At 38.3% G+C, this 23639-nt stretch overlaps 1 protein-coding gene across 1 annotated transcript in view; it reads left to right on the forward strand.

Moving 5' to 3' along the window:
* Positions 1-23639, forward strand: part of LOC117991559 (membralin) — a 140254-nt gene that overhangs the window by 21906 nt on the left and 94709 nt on the right. Inside the window, exon 8 of the mRNA XM_034979155.2 lies at positions 6859-6942. Within this exon, the coding sequence (XP_034835046.1) occupies positions 6859-6942 (84 nt within the window). The remainder of the gene's footprint in view (positions 1-6858; positions 6943-23639) is intronic.

Genomic DNA, 23639 nt, shown 5'->3' on the forward strand with positions numbered 1-23639 from the left:
AGGTACTGTGGTTAAAATGAAAAGTGAACAGTGGCCCTACCGCGGTTGTTTGACAGCTACAATGTCACGATCGCAATCATCTCTGATTGGTTAATGCTCGCTCACTATTGGCCACAATGCATTGTTGCAAGAAGAATCGCACAAATTCAGCCAATCAGAACAATTGAGATTGTAATAATGATTGATGCAGGTTTTAGACAATCGCCCTACGGGTTCTATTGCGTGACAGGCGCTTAAAACGTCACGGTAAGGTTAAGCTTTGACCGCCAAAATCAGTGCACACGTCCGTATTCATGTTTCCATGAATGGTATAAAAGTATTTATCAAAGTTTACAAACCCTGATTTATGCAACCCATTTTGCTTTCATTGACGGTCAAAGTTTAACCATAACTGTAACCGCACGTCATACAACTGGTTCTGAGTAAAAGTTCCAAAATTCCGCGTCAACGGAAGACGCGTTTTTTCCTACGTATAATTCAAATCAAGCTGTATTTTAGGGGTTTTACAGCACCGATTTTTTTTTGATAACATGTTGCGTGAATCGCCCACACACAAATAAACAAACTTTATAATAGTAGAGAAATGCAACATTGCCCATACGGTTCTAGATAAATAAAACATACTGTATACACAGGGTTTATATCTGTTAACATAAAGTTTAATAATCGTGCGGTTTCCGACGCTCGTGCGGTCTCTGGAGCGCTTTTGTATAATATAAAAACTACTATGTTCATAAATGTTTATGCTTAGTAAATATACAGGGAAATAAAACACTATCATAGTAGAGAAACTTCTTATTTATAATTAACTAGCTTATTCCGACGCGACTTCGTCCGCATGGACTACACAAATTTCAAACCCCTATTTTACCCCCTTGAATGTTGTTGAAGGGTTTAATGTTGAGTTGAATTTTTAAAAATCCTTTCTTAGCGGATGTCTACGCCATATAGCTATCTGCATGCCAAATTTTAGCCCGATCCGTCCAGTAGTTCGAGCTGTGCGTTAGTAGATCAGTCAGTCAATCAGTCAATCAGTCAGTCAGCTTTCCCTTTTCGATAAGAACATTAAAAACCTCTGTTAGAAAAGTGTCTTACAAGTATCAAAGTGGACCTACTCTTAAGGTATTTTATAAAGCAATATAAAACTGCATATTTGAAGTAGTAATGAGATTCTACATCAAAGTATAAAGTACCTAAGCTCCGTAACTTATTATGAGCTAAGTTTACTTCAAGTCTAGTTGTATGTCAAGCGGTTAGAGTTACATTACGATTACCGTTAAATTAAGACTATCAATATGAGTAAAATGGGTTGAACAAATTAGGGTAATGGAGGTGTTAATACTGATTTGTGCAACCCACTTTGATTTACTTATTTTATTATTGATGATCGAAGATTAACGGTAACCATAACGTTACTTAAACCGCCTGTCATGCAACTGGACTTTAGTATTAACGGCAAGCGTCAGCTTTCTCACCCGATAACCCAGATTTGAAATCCAATTAAGTATTTTAGTGGCCATTCCTTGAAATACTGAAATAGTATTGCACCTACCGGTGATATTGTTCAATGCAATTTAATGATGTACTGAAGGACCCTCCTTTATCTCACAATTTAAACGATTCTCTATTGAAGCCTCTACGGGTTGGACCTATTTCCTTGTGCAAGCTTAAGGTCCGGGCTGTATATTCTGTGAATGTAAACTTACTAGATGATGCCCGCGATTTCGTCCGCGTGGACTTAGGTTTCCTATCCTGTTGGAACTCTTTGATTTCCCGTGATAAAAGTAGCCTATGTCACTCTCCGGGTCTTTATCTATCTATACCCATGCAAAAAATCACGTCAATCCGTTGCATCGTTGCGACGTGATTGAAGGACAAACCAACAAACAAACACACTTTCGCATTTATAATAAGAGTACTGATTGGTACTCTATGGTTGGTGAGCCTAAACATTGCATTTTTTTTTATCAAACTTTAAATGCTTAGTAATTAAGCATGTAATTAAGCTTAGTAATTAAGCATCGACGACAATCTACCATCAGGGATACATACGGCTTCGCATATCTGTGAAAATCTTGCGAGTTTCCATAAAATAAAAAAAACCGGCCAAGTGCAAGTTCGGCTCGCGCAAACAAGGGTTTCGTACTACAGTCGTATTTTTTTGACATTTTACACGATAATTCAAAAACTATTATGCATAATAAATACTATTATGCATAAAAATACATATAAAAACCTGTTTCAGAATGCACAAGTGAAGCCCTTTCATATGATATATAGTTATCTTACTTCGAAAATTGAAGATACTTATTTTTAGTTCATGACCACAATTTAATTTTTTTTTTGTGAGATGTAACCACAAATTCACGGTTTTCAGATTTTTCCTCTAATGTCTGCATTAAGACCTACCTACCTGCCAAATTTCATGATTCTAGGTCAACGGGAAGTACCCTGTAGGTTTCTTGACAGACAGACAGACAGACAACAAAGTGATCCTATAAGGGTTCCGTTTTTCCTTTTGAGGTACGGAACCCTAAAAAAAATAGAAAGTACGCATTGGACATGCGGAGCGGGAGCACACCGGTGAAATTAATTTTGCATGATGAATGATGAGGGATGACGATGCAATTTACAATTTCTACTGAAAATATTAGCTTATCTGCAACGGGTGATTCCGTTTGATAAAGAAAAAATGTTCATGAAAGAAACAAGTTCGATTTATACAGAAATACGTAAACGTAACAATGTTTTTTTAATCTATTTTATATACCTACTAGATGATTCCCGCCACTTCGTCCGCGTGGAAATTATTAAAAATCCCATTTGAATTTCCGGGATAAAAAGGAGCCTACATCCATCCCCGGGATGCAAACCATCTCATTACTAAGTTTTGTAAAACTCTTTGATTTTCCGAAATAAAAAGTAAGTAGCCATATCCGTTTTAATTTACACGGCGGCCATTTTGAAATTTTTGCTTTGCGTTGTTATAGCGGCAATATAAATTTCAACTCTCTACCTATTATGGGTTCATGAGATAACAGCCCCTTGGTAGACAGACGGATGGATGGACAGCGGAGGAAGCAGTAATAAGGTCCAGTTGGCACTCTTCGCACAAACATCATCGTACATGTCGCAGAAGCGAGCGCAACCACTAGCGAATATCGTTATGTACATTTGCTTGGTATTTTAAAGCTCAGAACAAAACATTTAATACTGTTAAATACTTGAACAATAATTTTCAAGCACCGCTTCCGCAAACAAAGTTCATATAATCAAGTAAAAAGCTTTGTAGCATAGTTGTTGTATAAAAGTTTGTGTGACGCGACATATTAAGGTGAATTGTCATAGTACACATTTAAAGTTAAGCATGTGGAATGCAAGGAAAATGGAAAAATATACTACCTTTTTAAGAAATAAGTCCAAGCTCTGTGAGTGTATTAAATCCTTGTGTATAATATAAACGAAATTGAAGTTAATTAAGTTAAAAGCTTCTGGTACAGCCCGTTCCCACTTGTCGGCTGTCGGTCCCGGATTTTAAACGGATGTTCCAATGACAAAACATTTTGAGACAAAATTGGTTTCAGACAAGTGTGAATTGCTTCATATAAAATGTACTGCCACTGGAACATCCGATTAAAATCCAGACGCGACAGCGACAGGTGGCAACCGGTTCTTAGAGAAATAAAAATGAACCGTAATACGCACAGAATAAACGCTAGTCTGTATCGTAACGTATTTTGAGCAACGTCACATGGAACTGTTTCAAATATTATTTGACATCAAAAGGTGCAGTAACCTAAGGAGTGCTTACGCCCGATGCGGACAATGTACCGGGATTATCCCAACACAAACAAACATCCACGTACAGCGGACAGACCAGGGGCGATCCGCGAACTATGCTAACGAAAAGACGATAAAACCTTTATCTTATTACGGGATACCATTGATCTCTGTTAATACAAGTACGCTGGACTTGCTTTTGTCGAATTGTTTTTGAAGCAACTTGATTATCTCAATTTTGACGCTAATAACAGCAATGAGAGTCATGTGAGCGTAATCGGAACTAAATGTTAGCAATGAGCCATTTGTTAACATAGTGTCAACTATCAACAGGAAGACCATTTGACACAAAGCTAATTTTAATTCCCGGTAAATAAATTAATAAATAAAAATATTTTTTAATCAATAAAACTTTTACAAGTACTTTTGAATCGTCAACTGCATCTACCTCTGGTTCGGAATGCGGTATGCTCGGTAGAATGCTTCAATCAGCGCAAAAAAATACTCTAATTTTTTATGGCACACCTTATCTAGCGTACTTGTATATGCCCATATCTGTGCGGGTTACGGATGGGCTACAAAAAGTCGGGCTTCCGTGAAAAGTGCCCTATGCAGCTTTTCAATCCTGTTACGTTGATACTGTATCGGGGTTGAGTAAAGGACGTTAATGCACTGATACCTCCTTTTTGGTTACGGCTTTAGGATTTTTGTAATTGTGTTGGAACTTGTCTTTATACTTTCTTTTTGGTGAAATGAGGTGTTTGATTAGATTTTTGGACTACGCTGAATAGTAGCTGTTTTCTTTCTTTCTCTACGTTTCCTCATAGAAACTACAGTTTGAAAGATTTGCATTGTCGACTCGTAAAGAATAATGCGAAGTCTCAGTCTACTTCTGTGGCGCCTGAAACATTCTTAGAAATGCTGTTTGATCATGTTAACGTACCACTAGTCACTGTTTCGTGACTCGTTTAGGGCTTTTATAAATCTGAATATCTTATAAAACTCTACAGTCTTTCGACCTGTCATCTCGACCTGTCACCACTATATCGCGTACTATACTGTACTACGACGCTGAACCTACAAATGTACTTTTCCCACGCTCTTAGCATTGTTGGAAGAGATTTCATATTTAAGCTTTTCTTTGTTCAGATTTTTACCACGTTTGTCATAATATTTAGCTCCCTTTATATTATTTACTTGTAGATACGTATACTTGTGGTACAAAGTAATTAAATTATACATTTTTTTGTTTTCTACCTATATTATTGTTTTGGAATGACATACTGTGTTGCCACTCAGTTTTCAGTATACTGGAAAATTGAGTGACGTCATAAAAACGCGTGAGCTGAGGTTATGACAGCTCTGTTGAATGTCAGCTTTGTGGAAGGTATCAGCATTTCTTTGACTCTGTATCAGGGTTGTTGCAGATGCCAATGTTTTGACATCCGCGGACGCGGATGCAAATGCGGATTATTAGAAGTTCACATCGGCGGATGTGGATGTCTGAATTAATGCAAATATTCCGCATTTGCGGATGCGGATGTGAATATTCGTAACATCCCTGTTAGGTACCGTTGTGTACTTTTTGATTGGTCAGTTAGCGACCGAAGATATCAACTATGAAACACGTGCGAGGCACGCGCCACTCAGGCCCTGCCCATTTTCATTGCAAGTCGTGACTTATTGCAAATATGAATCCGCATCCGTAAAAGCTCCGCATTAATTGATGCGGATGCGGATGTCTGAATTAATGCGGCTGTTCCGCATCCACGGATGCGGATATCCGTAACACACCTAGTCTGTATGTCTGTGTATCTGTGTGTGGCATCATAGCGCTCAAACGGATGGACAGTTTTGAATACGGTTTATTTTATTCGAAAGTCTTTGATCGAGATAGTTCTTGTTTGATAAAAATTTGTTCAACCGTTTGAGGAATACAGGTGTTTTTTCAGCTGATGTAGGGATCTCAGTTATCCAGTTGATATATCTTAGCGTGAATGCGTGAAAAGCGTGAATGGTAATAATTATTATTGCGTTGTGGACAAATATTTTTTAAATTATAGACAGAGTTGATTACATAATACATACTATACCTACCTACTCACGTGATTAGACGAACCCGGGTGTGTTCCTGAACTAGTCGGACTTATATCGACTCACCACGTGAGTATAATCGGGATCATCTATATTTATAACTAGCTGATTCTCGCGACTTCGTACGCGTGGATTTAAGTTTTTAAAAATTCCGTGGGTTAATTTTCCAGAATAAAAAGTAGCCTATGTCACTCTCCAGGTCTTAAATTATACCCAAGCAAAAAATCATGTCAATCCGTTGCTTCGTTGCGACGTGATTGAAGGACAAACCAACAAACCAACAAATACACACTTTCTCATTTATAGTAGGTAGTAGGGGTAGTAATAGAAAGTTAAAACGCGAATATTTTTCTATCTAATTTTGGTTAGCTTATTCTAAAATCTGAACTGATTTTGAAACTTGGTTGTTAGTTGGTGTGAGTTAGTGCTAACGATCGTCCGCTCGGAGTACAGCGAGTAAACTCGTATATTTTTAAAGGTTTCCGTTGTCGGCTCGTAAAGAATGATCCGACGTCTCGGGCGACACCATTACCTACTCCTTGTGCCGTATGAAAAATTCATAGAGAGACTGCGTTTGATCGTATTACAGTTTCGCGCGCTGGAGTCTGTGGCTTGGACGAATGGCTTACATTCTTTGATCAGTACGCTTAGTACGAGACTAGCTTATGCTCGCGACTTCGTCTGCGTGGACTACACAAGTTTCAAACCCCTATTTCACCCCCTTAGGGGTGTCAAACTGTATCTGTCCTTTTCTAAATGCATAAGTAAGAAGAGGATGCGAATACTCTTAAAATTTATGTGTGTAGAATCAGTCCAATCAGTAGGTACCATTGTTAAGCTATGCTATTATTGTGCAAAAATATCACTGTATAAAGTGAATAGAAATTCAGTGGTTCTAGTTATACAATTGTAACATATTTTTACGTTTGCACAGAGAAATGTGTCTTTGTTTATTTTTCACGTTCCGCATGTGCTTTGTTCCAGTGGATCTGCTGCAGATGCTCGAATTCAACGTGACCGTGTCGTTCCCAGCGGCGCCACTGCTCACGGTTATTTTGGCGCTGGTCGGTGAGTGCATATTTGTCATTTTGCATACTGAAATATTCCTCTACGTAGGCACTAACCCTCTAACAAATAAACCTGGAATAGCGGTGGAATAGTTATACTATGTTTTGTCTTTTTTCTTCAAATGTCAAATTACTGATGACAGAGAAAGACAAAACAGAAAATGAAAAATGAAAATGAAAATCTTTTTTATTCGTATAAACTTTTACAAGTGGTTCGGAATGCCTTTCCTGCCGAGAAGAACCAGCAAGAAACTCGGCGGTTGCTCTTTTCAAATATTTGATATAGGTACAAGATTATGCCATGTATAAAATAGTATTTGCAGTCTTGTGCGTTGCTGGAACGAGCTGCAGGTCAAATCCACGCTCTTTTATCATTTAGATAATCTTCAATTGTGTAATATGCTTTTTTCAGGAGCATATTTTTAATAGATTTTTTAAACTTGTGCAAAGGTAAGTCCAAAATAGTTTGCGGGATTTTATTATAAAAGGTAATACCCATACCCACAAATGACTTTTGGACTTTCCTGAGGCGGAAGGCAGGAGCTGCAAGTTTGTCTCTGTTTCTAGTTAGCCTATTGTGTAGATCACCAATCAGAGTATAACTATTCCACCGCTATTCCAGGTTTATTTGTTAGAGGGTAAGAGTGTAGACTGGAGGGACGTAAGTAACGTATTTGTAACCATTTTGAAGCACTGACAATAGTCAGTGCTGTCAAAATATTGTCATCAGCAGGTATGCTTAGTATGAGATTTTTCATCACATGAACGTTGTAAGAATTCGAGCGTCGAAACACTTCAGTGTAAATTATTATTAGTTCTTACAGACAGGAGATATTGCGTAAGAAAGTGAGCCTGTGTCCTTCCTCAGAACGCAAGCTGTGTAAAGAAAGCTAGCAGACACAAAGATACACTTTCGCATTTGTAATATTAAGTATGGATTGCAAATACGTATTTTATCACTCCAAAAACATTAGTTTACCAACAATTTTCGTCCGCAATTAAATGCGTACCAAGTGTCGTCAAAAATGGTTAAACAGATGGGCCGTGAAAAGCTAACAGACAGACAGATACACTTTCGCATTTGTAATATTAAGTATGGATTGCAAATACGTATTTTATCACTACAAAAACATTAGTTTACCAACAATTTTCCTCCGCAATTAAATGCGTACCAAATGTCGTCAAAAATGGTTAAACAGATGGGCCGTGAAAAGCTAACAGACACACAGATACACTTTCGCATTTGTAATATTAAGTATGGATTACAAATACGTATTTTATCACAACAAAAACATTAGTTTAAAAACAAATTTTCTCTGCAATTAAATGCGGTACCTACCAAACGTCGTCAAAAATGGTTAAACAGATAAGCCGTGAAAAGCTAGCAGACAGACAGACTCGCTTTCGCATTTAATAGTACTAGATGTATGGATTACAGTTAAGTATTTTGTCACTACAAAAAACACTAGTTTAAAAACAATTTTCCTCTGCAATTAAAATGCTCCTGGAAGCACAAACCGTTAATAAAAAAGTCAACAAATTACTATTACTCGTCGAGTTCTCTCACCGCTTTACCGTAAAGCGCGACATGCAAACGGCAGAGTAAATGAAGACGCATATTTAGCGCGGAAAGTGAGCCCTGGCTATGGTTGTCGACATGCTTAAAAACTTTTTGTTAGTTTAATTTGTTCGTATGTTTCATCTACTGAGCACGGGCACAGTTTACGACAGGGAACTTCTAACAAAACGTCGAGGTCACTGGCAGGCGTAGGTAAACTTAGGTCTACTTAGTAGCCATATTTTTCTTTGATTTTACGTCACCAAAGCCTAATATTTGACACTAGCATATGCTCGCGACTTCGTCCGCGTGCACTACGCAAATTTCAAACCCCTATTTTACCCTCTTAGGGGTTGAATTTTTAAAAATCCTTTCTTAGCGGATGCCTACGTCATAATAGCTATCTGCATCCCAAATTTCAGCCCGATCCGTCCAGTAGTTTGAGCTGTGCGTTGATAGATCAGTCAGCCAGCCAGTCAGTCAGTCACCTTTTCCTTTTATATATTTAGATATCGCCGATTAAGGATCAAACCGAGAGTTCCCTCATTCTAGTTCACTCTGGCACGGGTCTCCTCTTAGAAGTAAAATGAGAAGCCTATCCCCTAACTGTTCGAGCTATGGCGAGAATCATTGTTTGCTTTCTGGCCCTACTAATAGAGCAGTTTATTAGGATGACCAATCAACACTGAGCTATGCTGCGATGTGCTGATCTACTCTTTGTCGCTCCTCTTAGATTATAATGAAGATACAAACAAACCCTGCTGCGCTGCGCTTTGTACGGATGTTCTATGTTTAAACATGCATCTCGCGCTGTTGCAGTCGCACAGCACACTGCGCAGCTCAATTTGTTTGAAGAAAAACCATAGCACCAAAAAGTTAGTTAAGCTGAGCATAGCACAGCGCAGCATAGCTCAATGCTGATTGGTCACCCTAATTGTTAAAGTTATTGCGAGACTTGGCTGAGCACAGCACAGTGCAGCATAGCTCAATGTTGATTGGTCACCCTAACTGTTAAAGTTATTGCGAGACTTATTGTGCACTTTCGGGCTTACTAACGCAGCAGTTATAAACTTACTCTTTAACCACCAGTTACTAACGCTACAGTTTAATAGGTTTCTATGGTTGGCAGCCCTATCGATGGCGGCCGGGAAACGTTTGATGTTCTCAGAAATTCTCACACGTTTGCACTTTGAAACTGCACTGACTATTGTGTTTAGGCTGCCGTATAACGTCACCTCGAACACGGAATAGAAAATGAAGCGTTTCCTTGTGTCACTGGTAATAGTTTAGAGTAGGCACTTATCTAATACTAGCTACTTGGTATTGTAAAACTTTGTCTGGCATCAGGTTATTAAAACAGAAAACTGCTATAATGTGTGGAATATATCTCAGAGCTTCCTTCAATTATCAGTAGTTTTGTTTTTGTTTTCATATTACTCTTATGTTTATTTTATACTTATTAATAAGGACACAATACATATTATGTGATGTCTTTAGCTTTGTTTTAATAATTTTGATACAAATCATCGAATAAATTTTTTACTTACAGTTCATTCCCCTCAACTTCTCAACCATTTCGCCACAAAATTGCTTGCTGCTTCACCAGTATGTAAACGTGGTTAAAATGGGTCAAACGTATTAAGGCTTTGAAAGGCACAACGCGTGACGGCAATGTGGTTCCTAGAAATTATAATACAAAGAGCTGTATGAAGGCATTCGTACTGAGGAGCGTTCGTACGAGTCGCAGTGCTGCCCTCGCACGCCTTTTTCTAACATGCTACGTAGTATGGTGTGTTTATACAGTTACATAATATAATGTAAGTATAGAATTATTGGTGATCAGTTACTCTGCAGGACAAATCGCTCAGTTTACACCACCGACGCAATATCGCCTGCTTATGGGTCTTTTATCAAATATACTTACTTCGCAAAGTGCGCTAAGGAACTACACAATTTAGTGCCCCCTTTCTCATTCTACCACGATAAAAGAGAAACCGTGAACGTTGGCATGTGTCGACATCTAATCTCGCAAGGTATGTTGTTGCTCAACCTTTCTGATGGGTACGAACTGCTAAGATACGGAATGCCGGTGTCCGGGTTTCCTGCCACGTATACTGAAATGCCTTCAAGGCTAGAGTCAATAAGCATTATCAGGCAAGCGCGAGCGGGCTTCTACGTAGACCTCATAATTGCTTTTTATTAACCATGATTGTCAAGCGCAAGCCTGTCTCGCGATAAAAAAATACAATTCATATTTTTTATGTGAGGTTCTATGTGACGTCCTATGTCAACTGCTACCGTTGTGCGTCGCTGCCGTCGCTCGTTATGTCTGCCCAATGCTTTAGGACATGAGCCCAAGCCAGTCAAGTGGGCGGCGGTGGCGTCTGCGAGGCGCAACAGGCGCCCCGCCCCACCGCCGCTCCGCGCAACAGGCGCCGCTCCCGACTTACTTGTTGAATCGACCGACCTACTAACGTTTCAATGAAGACGCCACACGAGAAATTATCCTTATACATAATACGCCACATTTGATACAAAATTTATTACAGAATTGGTGGCGCCCGATGTGGCACCAGGGGAAGTGGTGATAGTCTAGTGGTTAAGACGTCCGCCTCCTATTCGGGTAGATCCGGTGTTCGAGTCCGGGCACATGCCTCTTACTTTTCGGATTTATGTGCGTTTTAAGCAATTAAATATCATTTACTTTAACGTTGAAGAAAAACATCGCGAGGAAACCTGTATGCCTGAGTTCTTCATATTATGGTTGTCAATGGTGTGTGAAGTCTACCAATTCAACAGACGACATCAAACGAGTTTTAGGGAGCCGCTGGATTCAGGCTTTTATCGCGAATTCCCTTTGGGTGTTGTTACATCACAATCCAGTGCAGGTCGCGTCGATCGCGAGAGCAAGTCCAAAATAGCAAAAAATAGAGCACACTTGAACCAAGAGCTCGAATGATACATTACAAACACGCTACAAGTCAGTCTGTGTGTATTGTAACAAGATCACCTCGAATGGTACATTACAAACAAACGGTCTCCAGCTTTAGATTACTGCAATTCTAACCTTACATAAATAAATTCGTTCTACCTCGTTCCAAAATTTTTTTCGTTATTTATATGTTGCGATAATGCCGCGAATTATTGTACATACTTCTATTTTTGTTGTGTATATTTATGATGGTGTACAACAAAGCATATTTCATTCATTACATTCATTTATTCATTGTTTGACTCATTGGATATCATGGAATTTCTTAAATTGACTTATTTTTATATTGATTCTGAATTGATTGATTCTATTGATGAAATTATAAGCATCCCGTTTTAAATTAATCCATTAAGCCCATTAACGGACTGAAGAGACTATTGGGTTTATAAATGTTTTCTAATTAGCAGGGAAAAACAACATCAGTACCTACCCAGCGCGTACCTTTTAAAAATTCTTCTTAAATTTGTTTCTAACGAAGGGTTTGAAAAAAAAGTACAATACATCTTAATTAGTTAAGGATAGTATTCGATAGTAAACAAGATAATGTTGAAATAAACATTGTAACATTTGTTTTTCAATGACAATTTCACTTCTTTAAAAAAAACTTATTAAAAAGCCAGCTAATAGTGATTATAAGTTAGGTACGTATAGTATAAGTCCCGCAAATTGCTAATGAGCGTGGCCGCCATTTTAGTGACGTCAGCACTAGACTGAAGTTTCGAGCTGATGGTATATTTTTATTTCGTGACAATGACGTCATTTCGATGTTAATGGGACGTGGTTCCAGCGCAATAGCAATTTGCGGGACTTATACCGAACAGTTGTAATAATATAGTTTTAAGCAATTAAATATCACTTGCTTTAGCGGTGAAGGAAACCTGCATGCCGGAGAGTTCTGCATTTGGCCAGCGTGGCAGACTATGGCCTAAACCTTTTTCATTCTGAGTGGAGACCTCAGTAGTGGGCCGGCGATAGGTTGATCATGAATATACCTATTGTAATCCAGGTAAACTAAATAAGATTTGCAATTCATCGTACCCGATTATTAAGAGCTTCAGAAATTTTAATCTCAAGTTAGACGTATGTTCTTCGGGGTTTCGAGCCCGCATTGGATGTCGTTTGATGAATATCATCCCTAGACGTTGCACAGGGTTTCTCACAACTTTTTAATTTATTCGCGTAACTCCGCATATTGTATTTTGTGTACGGCAGTTGTCTACATATTTTTGTAGGATTTCTATCAATTTTCCAATATAGGGACAAAATCTTATTTCTCTCATTAACCGACTTCTTTATTTACATTTTTCACACTGGATTCAGGCGGCGCAAGATCGTGGCGTGTAGAAGTCCTTACAAGAGACCTATGTCCAGCAGTGGACGTCTATCGGTTGATGATGATGACGACGGTGATGATGATTTACATCTTTCATTGTTATCGTATTAAAAAAAATGTTTAACAAAAATGTGTAACCCATGTTGTTGAAACCCATTTGGCTGTATGGCATACAGTTGTTGGGCACAAGCTGTAAGACCAACATCATGCGGATTCAAAGGGTTCAAAACAACATACTAAGGACAATAACTAGTGCGCCCTGGTTTACACGCAACGATGAATTGCACCAGTACCTGGATATGCCAACTGTTTCCGAGGAAATAAACAAGTACTCCAAAAAACACAAAGTTCGCCTTGCCAAGCATCCAAACCCACTCGCTAACTCACTTCTAGCTGCCCCTAGAGTAAAAAGACTGAAACGAGCTGATGTGCTCGATATCTGATGGACGTGGGAGCAGTGGCCAATGGCTCCCTCGTTTCCCAATACCAAATTCAGCACAAAAAAAATCTGCTTATAGTCTCCCGACTGATTGCAGATAATGACAAGGAAAAAAAAAATGTGTAACAAAAATAATAAAATAACAGAAACAACAGAAACCTCTAAGGGACCACTAAGTTAACAATTTAAGCGGAATACCTGTTTTCCAATTCTAGTAATAATGGATTGAATTGTAATCTATTAGTAGTCTTTAAACAATAAAATAAAATAAAAATAAATTTGAAAACAGTCTTAGTATATAATTTAATTAACTGAATGATAACTTACCTACCCATATTTAAATTTATTCTATTGAAAGAGTTCTTAATTCCCAGAACTAGCAATGGCTTACGACTTACTATAAAATAAGTTCCTTGAGGGCACCCATATGAATCGGATCTGTTGACGTCTGCCTCAGTTTTCGAATATATCTAGATGTTCCGTTGCACTTAAATCTGATTTTGATAAAATTAACGTCCTCTACCAGTCTGTGGTACAAAATTGCAGTCTGTCAGACTCAATTATTGTTACGAGGTTCTGAAATTCCAATCTTAAAGTTGGGCGTGTGTGCGACGGCGGACTGCCGACGCTCTCGCATTGAATATATTCTGATGAATACCGTCCCTGGAAATGACATAGGGTTTCTTGTAAATTTCGAATACTTCCGCATTTGTTTTTGAATACATTTGCCGGTTCTCTATACTTTTTACTAATACTCGTGTCTCGTGGGAAGCTTTGGCCGTGGCTAGTTACCATCATATCGGCAAAGGCGTGCCGCTAAGCGATTTAGCGTATCGTTACGATGCCGCGTAGAAACCGATCAGGGGTATAAGTTTAATGAAACTGCCATACCCTTCCAAGTTAGCCTGCTTCCATCTTAGACTGCGTCATAACTTACCCACCAGGTCAGATCACAGTCAACGGCTAACTTGTATAGGAGTAAAAAATAGCACTGTCCTTTTGCTAAGAAGCGCTTAACTGCAAAAAGTAGTTTTTGAGCTGTCGCCAGGAAACATGGCAATTTTCAAATGTTTTTAAAAAATAATGTTACTTAGGCCCTAAGTTTTTTACCCTCCTGGCTGAGGGTTAATTTGGTTTTGATCAAACAAAATAAAAATGTTAATGTAAATGTAGTCTTGGAAGGAGCTCTCTTAAATTTCAATCCCCAAGATGCTATCGCATGTCACCGTCTGCCACTCATCGGAGAACTCTGAAAAATGTCTACCGAAGAGATTACTTTCAATCCGTTCCCGGCGAAGTTCGGCATCTTAATGACTTCTTTTATCTTCTCCACTGTTCCGACAACTCGAAGACATTCAATTACCCTAGCTCAGATTAAATTTTTCAGTCGCTTACTTCGTACGAGTTCCTAACATGAAATTTGAAAATACTCGTAGCTTTCATAACGGGATTGCCAACAAAATCTACAAGTAAGGCCGTGCCTTCATTAGGCAAAAAGTGAGTGCCTAACTGTTTGTCTCCCTATATTTTTAAAAGGAGTGTCCATACAGCGTGTGCTGTAGCCTGTTCGCAGTTTGCGGCGTTTCGCTTGCAAACTCATTCAGTTTTTGGCTGATTCGAAGCGAACGATGCGCGCGGTACACTGATATACATATATACTAACTGTTTACCTACCTTCCCTCCCAAGAGTTCGTCAGATTGCTGCTAACTCAACATTCAGTTAGCGACTGATGCGCCGCTGAAAGCCAGCCAGCGGACGGTCAGCCGCTCACTGTTCGCCTAATGGGGACACGGCCTGAAACAAACTGGGTTTCCGAATTTTTCGCAAATAGAATACAACAGAAAGGTGATGCAGGGACCTATTTCAGGCACTCCCGTGTTTTTGTTCTGGCACATAGCGTCACATGTGCCACCGGCACGTACGCAAAACGGATTCTGAATACTAATAGATAGGATATGGACTCAATGGAGAGCACAGCAAAATTGGATTCGAATCGCATACACTGCGCAGTATTAACGCCGGCCTGTCCGAAACAATGCCCAATCAAACTCAGTGTGTTTCTGCTTTAAATCTCACTATATGCAATATACATATATTACCTATTTTAAAATTCAAAATAAACAGTTTATTTCTATGCTATCCTCAATTATGTCCTTGAATAGTAATTAATCGATATCTTAATTCTTTATAAAAAAATATTATTGTTTATGAATATAAAAATAGTGATTTTTGTTATATTACCGCCCTTCGCCCGGGTTGAACAACATTATAATACACTCGTACACACACACTCACAAAATTAGCACTCTTTCTTGTGCATACAAAATGACAGTTATTTTTTGTACCGATTCGAAGCGCTCCACCGAGCGTACCGGGAATTAAAATTGACAGTTTGTTAAATGATTACACTATGTTGACAGATGTCTCACCCCCACATGATTCTCACTCCTGCTATCAGCGCTAAAATGGCAAAAATTAAGTGCTTCAAAGATGTTTCAAAACAGTTTGGCAATCGCAGATCTAGCGTGCAAATTATAGAGGTCAGTGGTATAAATTCACGGAGTATTGCATAATTCTGCATGTCCGGGGCGTGTGTTGAAATATAATCTGTACAGAACGGTAATCCGGGCGCAGTTGGGCAGGACATGATCCAATAGCGCGTGTCCAGGGCATTGCGTTGCATAAAGCAATCTATTTTAGTCAACGGTATCGGTAGCCACCTCTGTTGTGAGATTATTCATTTGAAATATTTCATATCGGAACGATGTTATTTATAATACTAATTAATTAACTAATGTTTTTTACTTAGTAATATATGGAGCTTTGTATTATTCTTGTATACTAATATTATAAATGCTATAGTGTCTGTATGCCTGTACCTTTTCTCGGTCCATCCGTTCAACTGATTTTGACGAAATTTGGTACAAATATAGCTTGTATCCCGAGGATGGACACAGGCTATTTTTTATCCGGCAAAATCGAAGAGTTCCCACGGGATTTTTAAAAACCTAAATCCACGCGGATGAAGTCGCGGGCATCATCTAGTGTTTCATATTGGAACGATGTTATTTATTATATTAATTAAACTAATACGTTTTGCTTAGTTGGAGCCTTGTATTAATTTCATACTGTGGTGTAATCGTAATTTAGTCTGAATATGTTTATCAAATTGATTTTGAAATCTACTACATTTCATAGAATTGCGGACAGGTTTTCGATTTTATTTTGTGAGATCGATATATTTTGTGCGAGCTTTTTTATCTTATGTAACTTCTATCTATGAAAACTTGTAATTGGCTCTACTTTTCTTCTGTATTTATTTTTCTATTTCTTGTAATTAGCTATACTAAGGGGGTGTTTTATCAAATAAATAGTAGATTGTACAATTCGACTCGGGTCAGATATTTAAGTCGAGGACAAAATGGGTTTTATGACCAAGTTATACACTCTGTTTTCTGTTGAGGTACGGAACCATAAAAAACGTGATGTAGAGTCGGTCCACAATTGCAATAATCACCTATATTTGCGATGGTAATTTAAATTCAAAATTAAACTGTTTACGATATCTTGATTCTATTTAAATGGAGTATATGTCGACTGTATGTGTTGGATTGCACAATATCGATGTGATTGGTTATTAATTTGCAAAATGTCTGCCGTGTCTCGTGTCCCGAAGCTCTTAAGCCTGGCAAAGCGGAGGACGCACGACAATGGAGGCGGCCGGTGTGGATTACAGTCCCCCTTAGGTGTTCTGTACAAATGGGGATTTAATTTGCCGTATCCGTAAATACAATAGGCGAAAATTTGCGCTTCCACCTCGCATCCGCTCGAACGACGAAGGGTCAGGCTAATATCAAGAGTTTTCGGTGAAGTGAATTTTCCGAGTGTTATGAATTTAGAATACGGGTACGTTAGGTACTTTGTTATGAATTGTTTTGGATCCTCAAATAACATTAACAAGAAAGTTATGTGTTTTATTATTCTTTCGTGGAAAGTGCTTGTTCATATTCCAAATATTATTTGTTGGAAACATTTTGATGCCTACTGACAGTTTATTTTATGATTTACATATTTTAAAATTAATTGAAGAGTTGGCGAATATATCATAGACACTGAGACTGACGCTTTATTTTGAGAGTCAACACTGAGTTGGCTCCCAAAATAAAGCATCTAATAAAAAAGTTCTTATGTGAAGAAAACGATAAAAATGCCAAATTGTCTGAAAAAACTACTTGCCTTGTCCCTTATGGAAATAAATGCACACATTCTCGTGTTAGAACCCTTGTAGTCCGTGCAGAAGTAGTGGAGACGAAAGTCCACATATCTTCGTAGAACTTCAACGCGTCATTCCGTGAAGACCTGGACTTGTGGACCAAATATAGCGTCAGTTGGGGTGACGTAATGGGAGTAAAGGGGGTAAAGGGGTGTGTCTCTTGTGTATAACTGACGCCATATTTGGTCTATTGAGGACCTGTGTGGATTTGTGGAAGCACTATGGACGCGAGCCGCCGTCGATGCCGTCGCGTTAAAATGAACTTCATACGGATATGATTGATGAGGCAGCAAACACTGCGCCGACATCGCCACATCTCATTCAATTGACTGTCAGTCCGTTGCGCAGTTTTATATGGAATTTTGAGCTCAAAAGATGTCTGTGGTCTTACAATAATGCTGAAATCTCTGAAATAGAGTTTGCATATTTAATAAGCCATTTTTTGATGCAATAGATGACTAAAGTTATCATGATGTTCATATTTTACACTTTACACTAATTGCATGTTTGTATGACGTGATGGACTGGCGACCGGGATATCTAGTTCTATGTAGTGTTGGTGGTCATTGTAGGTATAAAATCGATGTTTTGTATTCGCGAAGTGACTTGATGAAAGACGTCTTCCTTTGAAGTGACGTTTTGAAAAAGTTCGTATCCAGATAAATTGGTACATGCTCACGATAAGTGCGTATAGGTTTCCTTTTTCACATTTTTAGCAGAGTGGTCGCTGTCATCATGAATGGTCGGTTACAGGAGTGAACATTCAACATACCTCTCTCTGGTACCTTCCACTTTGTCCTACACGACAAGGCGTATTTATAGTTACGTTTTCTAGTAGTTGGTAGTATCTCTCGCCAAATGGGAATGTTCCGGTTGACATCGGCTAAGCTCACTATAATTATGTCGTTGCCTAAACACGGTCAGGCGTGGTGTCGAAACAATGGATGGATGATAGTGGCATGATGATGCGACCGCAAGTCTGCGTTGTATTAAAATGAAATCCACACGGGCATGATTGATGAGCGGGGCAAACACTGCGTCGCTATAGCCGGCACTGTTCAATTTGCTGTCACTCTGGTGTGCACTTTTATAAGGCGGTTCACGTTTTAGAACTCTTTTGCCTGGAATAGCATATTAAAATTTGAAATTTTTTTAAATTTTGATTGCAGGGCAGTCGTGTTATTAATTTTTTCATTGATACAACTCTTCAATCAATGTTAAACAGTTGTATTAATGAAAAAAAAATCTTCGATTTTATTAATGTAACAAAGTAACAAGTAATTTAAAAGTAGGCATACAGTAATTATAGATGAAGGCTAGTAAATATAAACGGTAGCTTACAATAGCTGAAATCCGAATCCGAGAAGATTGTATTGATCACGGGTGACGGGAATAAATTGCATGCGCCGGCCGTTACTGGGCCACCGGTAATGCGTTTTGTCATGATCGGGTTGTTGCGCTGATGCATCGAACCTTTGAAATCCTATACCTAACATTACGCGTTACTAATACCTGACATTAACTACTAATAATTCGAGTAATTTCGTCGACTTCGTCTGGTGACTGATGTTTGTTAAGCAAGCATCAGACGACTGGTTACTGGTTAGGTCACAGAAGTAAACGTGGCAAAACTGACAGAGAAATCGTCATATAATCAATAATGCCAATGTGTGTTAAAAATGTGTATTTTATCGACTTCTTCGTCGTAAACCAACATTTTAACTACATTACAACCACAGCACATAACACAACTATTTTTTTTGGTTCGGTTGGTTTCTCTGATATTAGATTTCGGTCACAGTTTGCTCTAGATAATTCCGTGGAAAAAGCCACGTAGCGTTTTGCTACGATGCTACGTCTCTCTACATGTAACTACTTTCAACCTGATAAGTAATTAATAATTTGTTAACGCATACTTGTACCCTAATTAATAAAGTTGAGACTTGAGACCATACACTGAGACTATACTACACCCTTAAATACTGATATGATTGGTTGAATTTACGAAATTCTTGATTCAACAATGCATTTAAGTGCATAGTGAAAGAGTGTCTGCCACTTGCAATCACACTATCAAAGTGGTAGACTCTCAGGTTCTTTTAAAACTTGTCATTTTACCATGGTTGAAACTGCGTAAATATTGGTAATCTTCTTAGTAGTAGGTGTAACTATGTTCGGTCATCTGCACGGGCTGCATCCGGCCGCATGTCCGGCAGACGGGAAATTAGCCGGAGTGCTTTTTTATTGCGTTTGCCGGGCTTAAACGTACCCGTTATAGTCGACTGCTGTACCTCGCGACACGCTGTTTACGTCCTGGGAAATTGACGGGACACGTGTTCTTTTATTACTGCTTGATTTTATAAGCATTACTGGATGACGCCCGCGACTTCGTTCGCGTGGATATTGGTTTTTTAAAAATTTCGAGGGAACTCTTTGATTTTTCGGGATAGAAAGTAGCTTAGTGATGTTAAGCTTATTTCGTAGTTTAACGCCATATTTTATTGTAGATAACGGGTACGTACCACAAATCGATGATTTTAATTTGTCGATATTTCGACTCAGTTGCATGATTACGAACTAAGCATCGTATGTACCTACCTGCTATCTCCAATGGAGTCAAAGTAGCCTATTTTATTTGCAGCCTATATCTTTGCAGCAGTTTCTCTTCCGAGAGACAGATGTCTCTCGGAAGAGAAACTGCCTCTGTACCAATTAGATGATGTCCGTGACTCTAAGTGAATTTGGGATTTTTATAAATCCCAAATTCACTTTTTTTTGGATATTTTTGATATTCCAAACATAAATATTTTCATTTCGTAAAATAAATACAATTCGCCAAATATACGCTTGATCATTTATTATTTTATTTATTTATTTTTACACTTTATTGCACACAACACAAAGTAAACATTGAAAAAACACAATACAGGATCTTAATCTAATAGCTGTAGCATGCAAAGGCGGCCTTATCGCTAAAGCGATCTCTTCCAGGCAACCTTTGACGAAAGGAATCACGAAAGCACGGGTTGGTGCGGCAGCCGAAAATGGCCCTAGGTATATTATATTATTATAAATTAGACTACATACACAGTACATTCTAATAATACACAAATATATATAAATATATATACCTATATACATATCTCTATAATATACTACATAATTCTGTTTACATAGATAAATAATAGTTCTTCAAACGATTTTTGAAGGAGTTTAAGGATTTCGCCTGGCGTATTTCAGCTGGGAGTGAATTCCAGAGTTTGACACTGTCATCACTGTTGATCATGTTCCGATGAGATGAAAATTTAAATAATATTCGAGAATCCAAACAAAACGTTTTGTAAAAAATATTCGAGCACAAAATAATGGAGGCTTAAAAACGTATTACGTTGCCGATACAGCTTCATGTTACCGTGAAACCGGACGTGATATTTATAAATAATAATAATTGATAGTGATATAGGGAGTTGGAGGCATACCTATTCGGTCATTTAGATTGCTAAACTTTACAGATCTTTGGACTTTGGAGCATATGGACATGGTTAAACATGGTTGCAAGGTCAGGTGTCGCCAATTTTAATCTAAATTTGAAAATATAAAACTAAAAGCTTCCCTACTTACTTGCTCGTGCATAGTAGATTCATAAAAAAATCAATTTACAGAAGTCATGGCAGTCCTGTCCAGGAAACAGTGCCAGGTTTTGGTTAGTTTTAAAAGACTTCAAGAAAAAAAGGAGGTTATGTATTCGACCCGTATGTATGTCTGCTATTACATATCTCAAAGACTAATGAACCGATTTTTTTTTACTTACTTAACATTGTGATAGTGGGTATGTATGTCAGAAGTTGTCATTAATTATTATTTTTTTGCATGGGGAGCTAGTGATTTAATTTTTTTTGCCATCAGCTTTCAATTTATGCGTGCACGCGTGGAATAAGTATTTGGAGTCTGGTATGAATATTATTAGAATTCGTCTCACAAGTGTTTTCAGTGAATTTACAGCGAGCTCCATAATTGCAATTATCCTTAATTAACATGTCTGGAATACGCTTTTGATGATGATCCTTTACGTGCAAATCAATTTGAAGTTGCTAATATTTATAGTGGAATTGCCATGGACATAGAATTGGAATTTTCATGGAATTCGAATTGTCAGGATTTTTTCATTTTCTTTTTTTTTCATTGGCATCGGCGCAAACTGAACATTCAAGTGGCTGCGTCCGAGCCACAAGCTGCGAAAAGTGCCCACGTTTACTTACGTTTGTCCTCAATGAGTGAGTTTTGTCGCTCTCCTCCAAATGTGCTCAACATTTGACTACAGTTGCCGGCTTTTCCCCGCCGTCCGCCCGTCGAGTCTTGCAGCAAGCACCGATCGAATGCACGTAGACACTATGGATAAAATCAATAAATTCAAGAGTTTTGCACATTTTGCTCATAAAACACATCCGACCCCTGTCAAATACTGAGAGGAATGATGGATTCTAGCCACTAGTCTGCAACTGGTGGTTGCGACTATTGACTATTTACTTAACCACTAGTGTTCGCGTTTAGTGGGCACCACTACCAGCCCAGTGGGCGGCAGCACAAGTTATGAACTCGTAATACCGATGAGTGTCCGGTCTCACATATACAAAGTTCCTCAAAGTTCTCTCATGTTGTTTGATTCCTTCGCCTTCGATACCTACTCAGAGCGCTCGAGTGTCGGTGATACTTTTATTACTGCATGTTGGAGTTATGGAACGATAAACTTATATCAGTTATTTTTTATTGTGTAAGTAGGCACTATTGGATAGATAAATATTTGAGCTGAGCTTCTGATGCGTACGAAGAAGCTTTTACTAGCAATATTATATGACAGACTTATATGTAATAATACCTTTTGCCCTCGGCTTTGCGTGAATTTAGGATCAAGCTGTATTGTAGTGGAACGATAGTATTATCCATACTCCATACTTAATATTATTAATGCCTATGTCAGACAACGCACATAAAGCTGTTTTGGTATCTAAAAGGCTCGAGTCGGCTCCACATCACTGCGTTTGCATGCTCAGACCATTAAAGCAAGTATGTTACAATATGTGCACCAAAATGTTACAAGTCTATCTCCAGCTTAAAAGGCTGGAGATAGACTTGTAACATTTTGGTGTAGTCAGTAATGTATCGAGTTTTTGTAACTCAAACCAAATACTGCCTTGTATTCCCTTATCTGTGCTTGTAACGTTAGTTTGTAATGTATTATTCGCGGCGAGTGCCACGTGCTACACTCGACTGTCGGTTTTTTCGAGAATTCCCTTTGAGTGTCACATTACAAGTCAGTGCAAGTCGCGTCATCGCAAGAGCAAATCGCAAGCGCAATCCGTTAAAAAGGAGCACACTTGAGCCAAGAGCTCGAATGATACATTACAAACAAACGGTACAAGTCAATCTCCAGCTTTAGAGGTACAGTTAGCACGTTTTTCGGAAGACTTATTTCGCAGAAAATTGAACCCATACTACCACATTCCTTTACTTGCGCGACTGTTATAATTATAGCATCACACATGGCTATTATCGACAGGTTATCTGTGATTTATATAATATTTCAGAGGACTTCTCTGAAATAATATAAAATCTGATATTCCATACAGCAATGGCTTACTACTTTTCATATTGTGAAGTCATATTTTAAGCTAGTTATGAGTTCTCGGAAGCTTTCATACAGTTTGATTCATTCTTTTATCTGGGGTACTTGGAACTCTTGGAAGGCAATCCGATGTTTGTGATAAGTTTATTATTTTCTCACGAAGTTGCTATCAACTTTTCAAATGGAGGAAACGACTATCTATAAAAATCTTTAAGGTGCTTTAGCAGTGTTATAATAAGCAGCATAATTATTATGTTTTGCATGAAGAAAATTTAGGTTCAGTAAACGAAATGTAGGTTCAATAAATCTTTGGTCTTTTACCATATTTCATTTATAATGTCGTCACTGATTCTATGTCCTATCGCAACAATCGGCAGTTCAAAAAAATATTGCTAAACATATTATGAATGCGGAAAAATGTTTGCTTGTTGGCTTGTCCTTCAATCACGTCGCATCGAAGCAACGGACCAATCGACGGA

Source organism: Maniola hyperantus, chromosome 20, assembly GCF_902806685.2.
Source record: "Maniola hyperantus chromosome 20, iAphHyp1.2, whole genome shotgun sequence".
NCBI classification, from domain to species: Eukaryota; Metazoa; Arthropoda; class Insecta; order Lepidoptera; family Nymphalidae; genus Maniola; species Maniola hyperantus.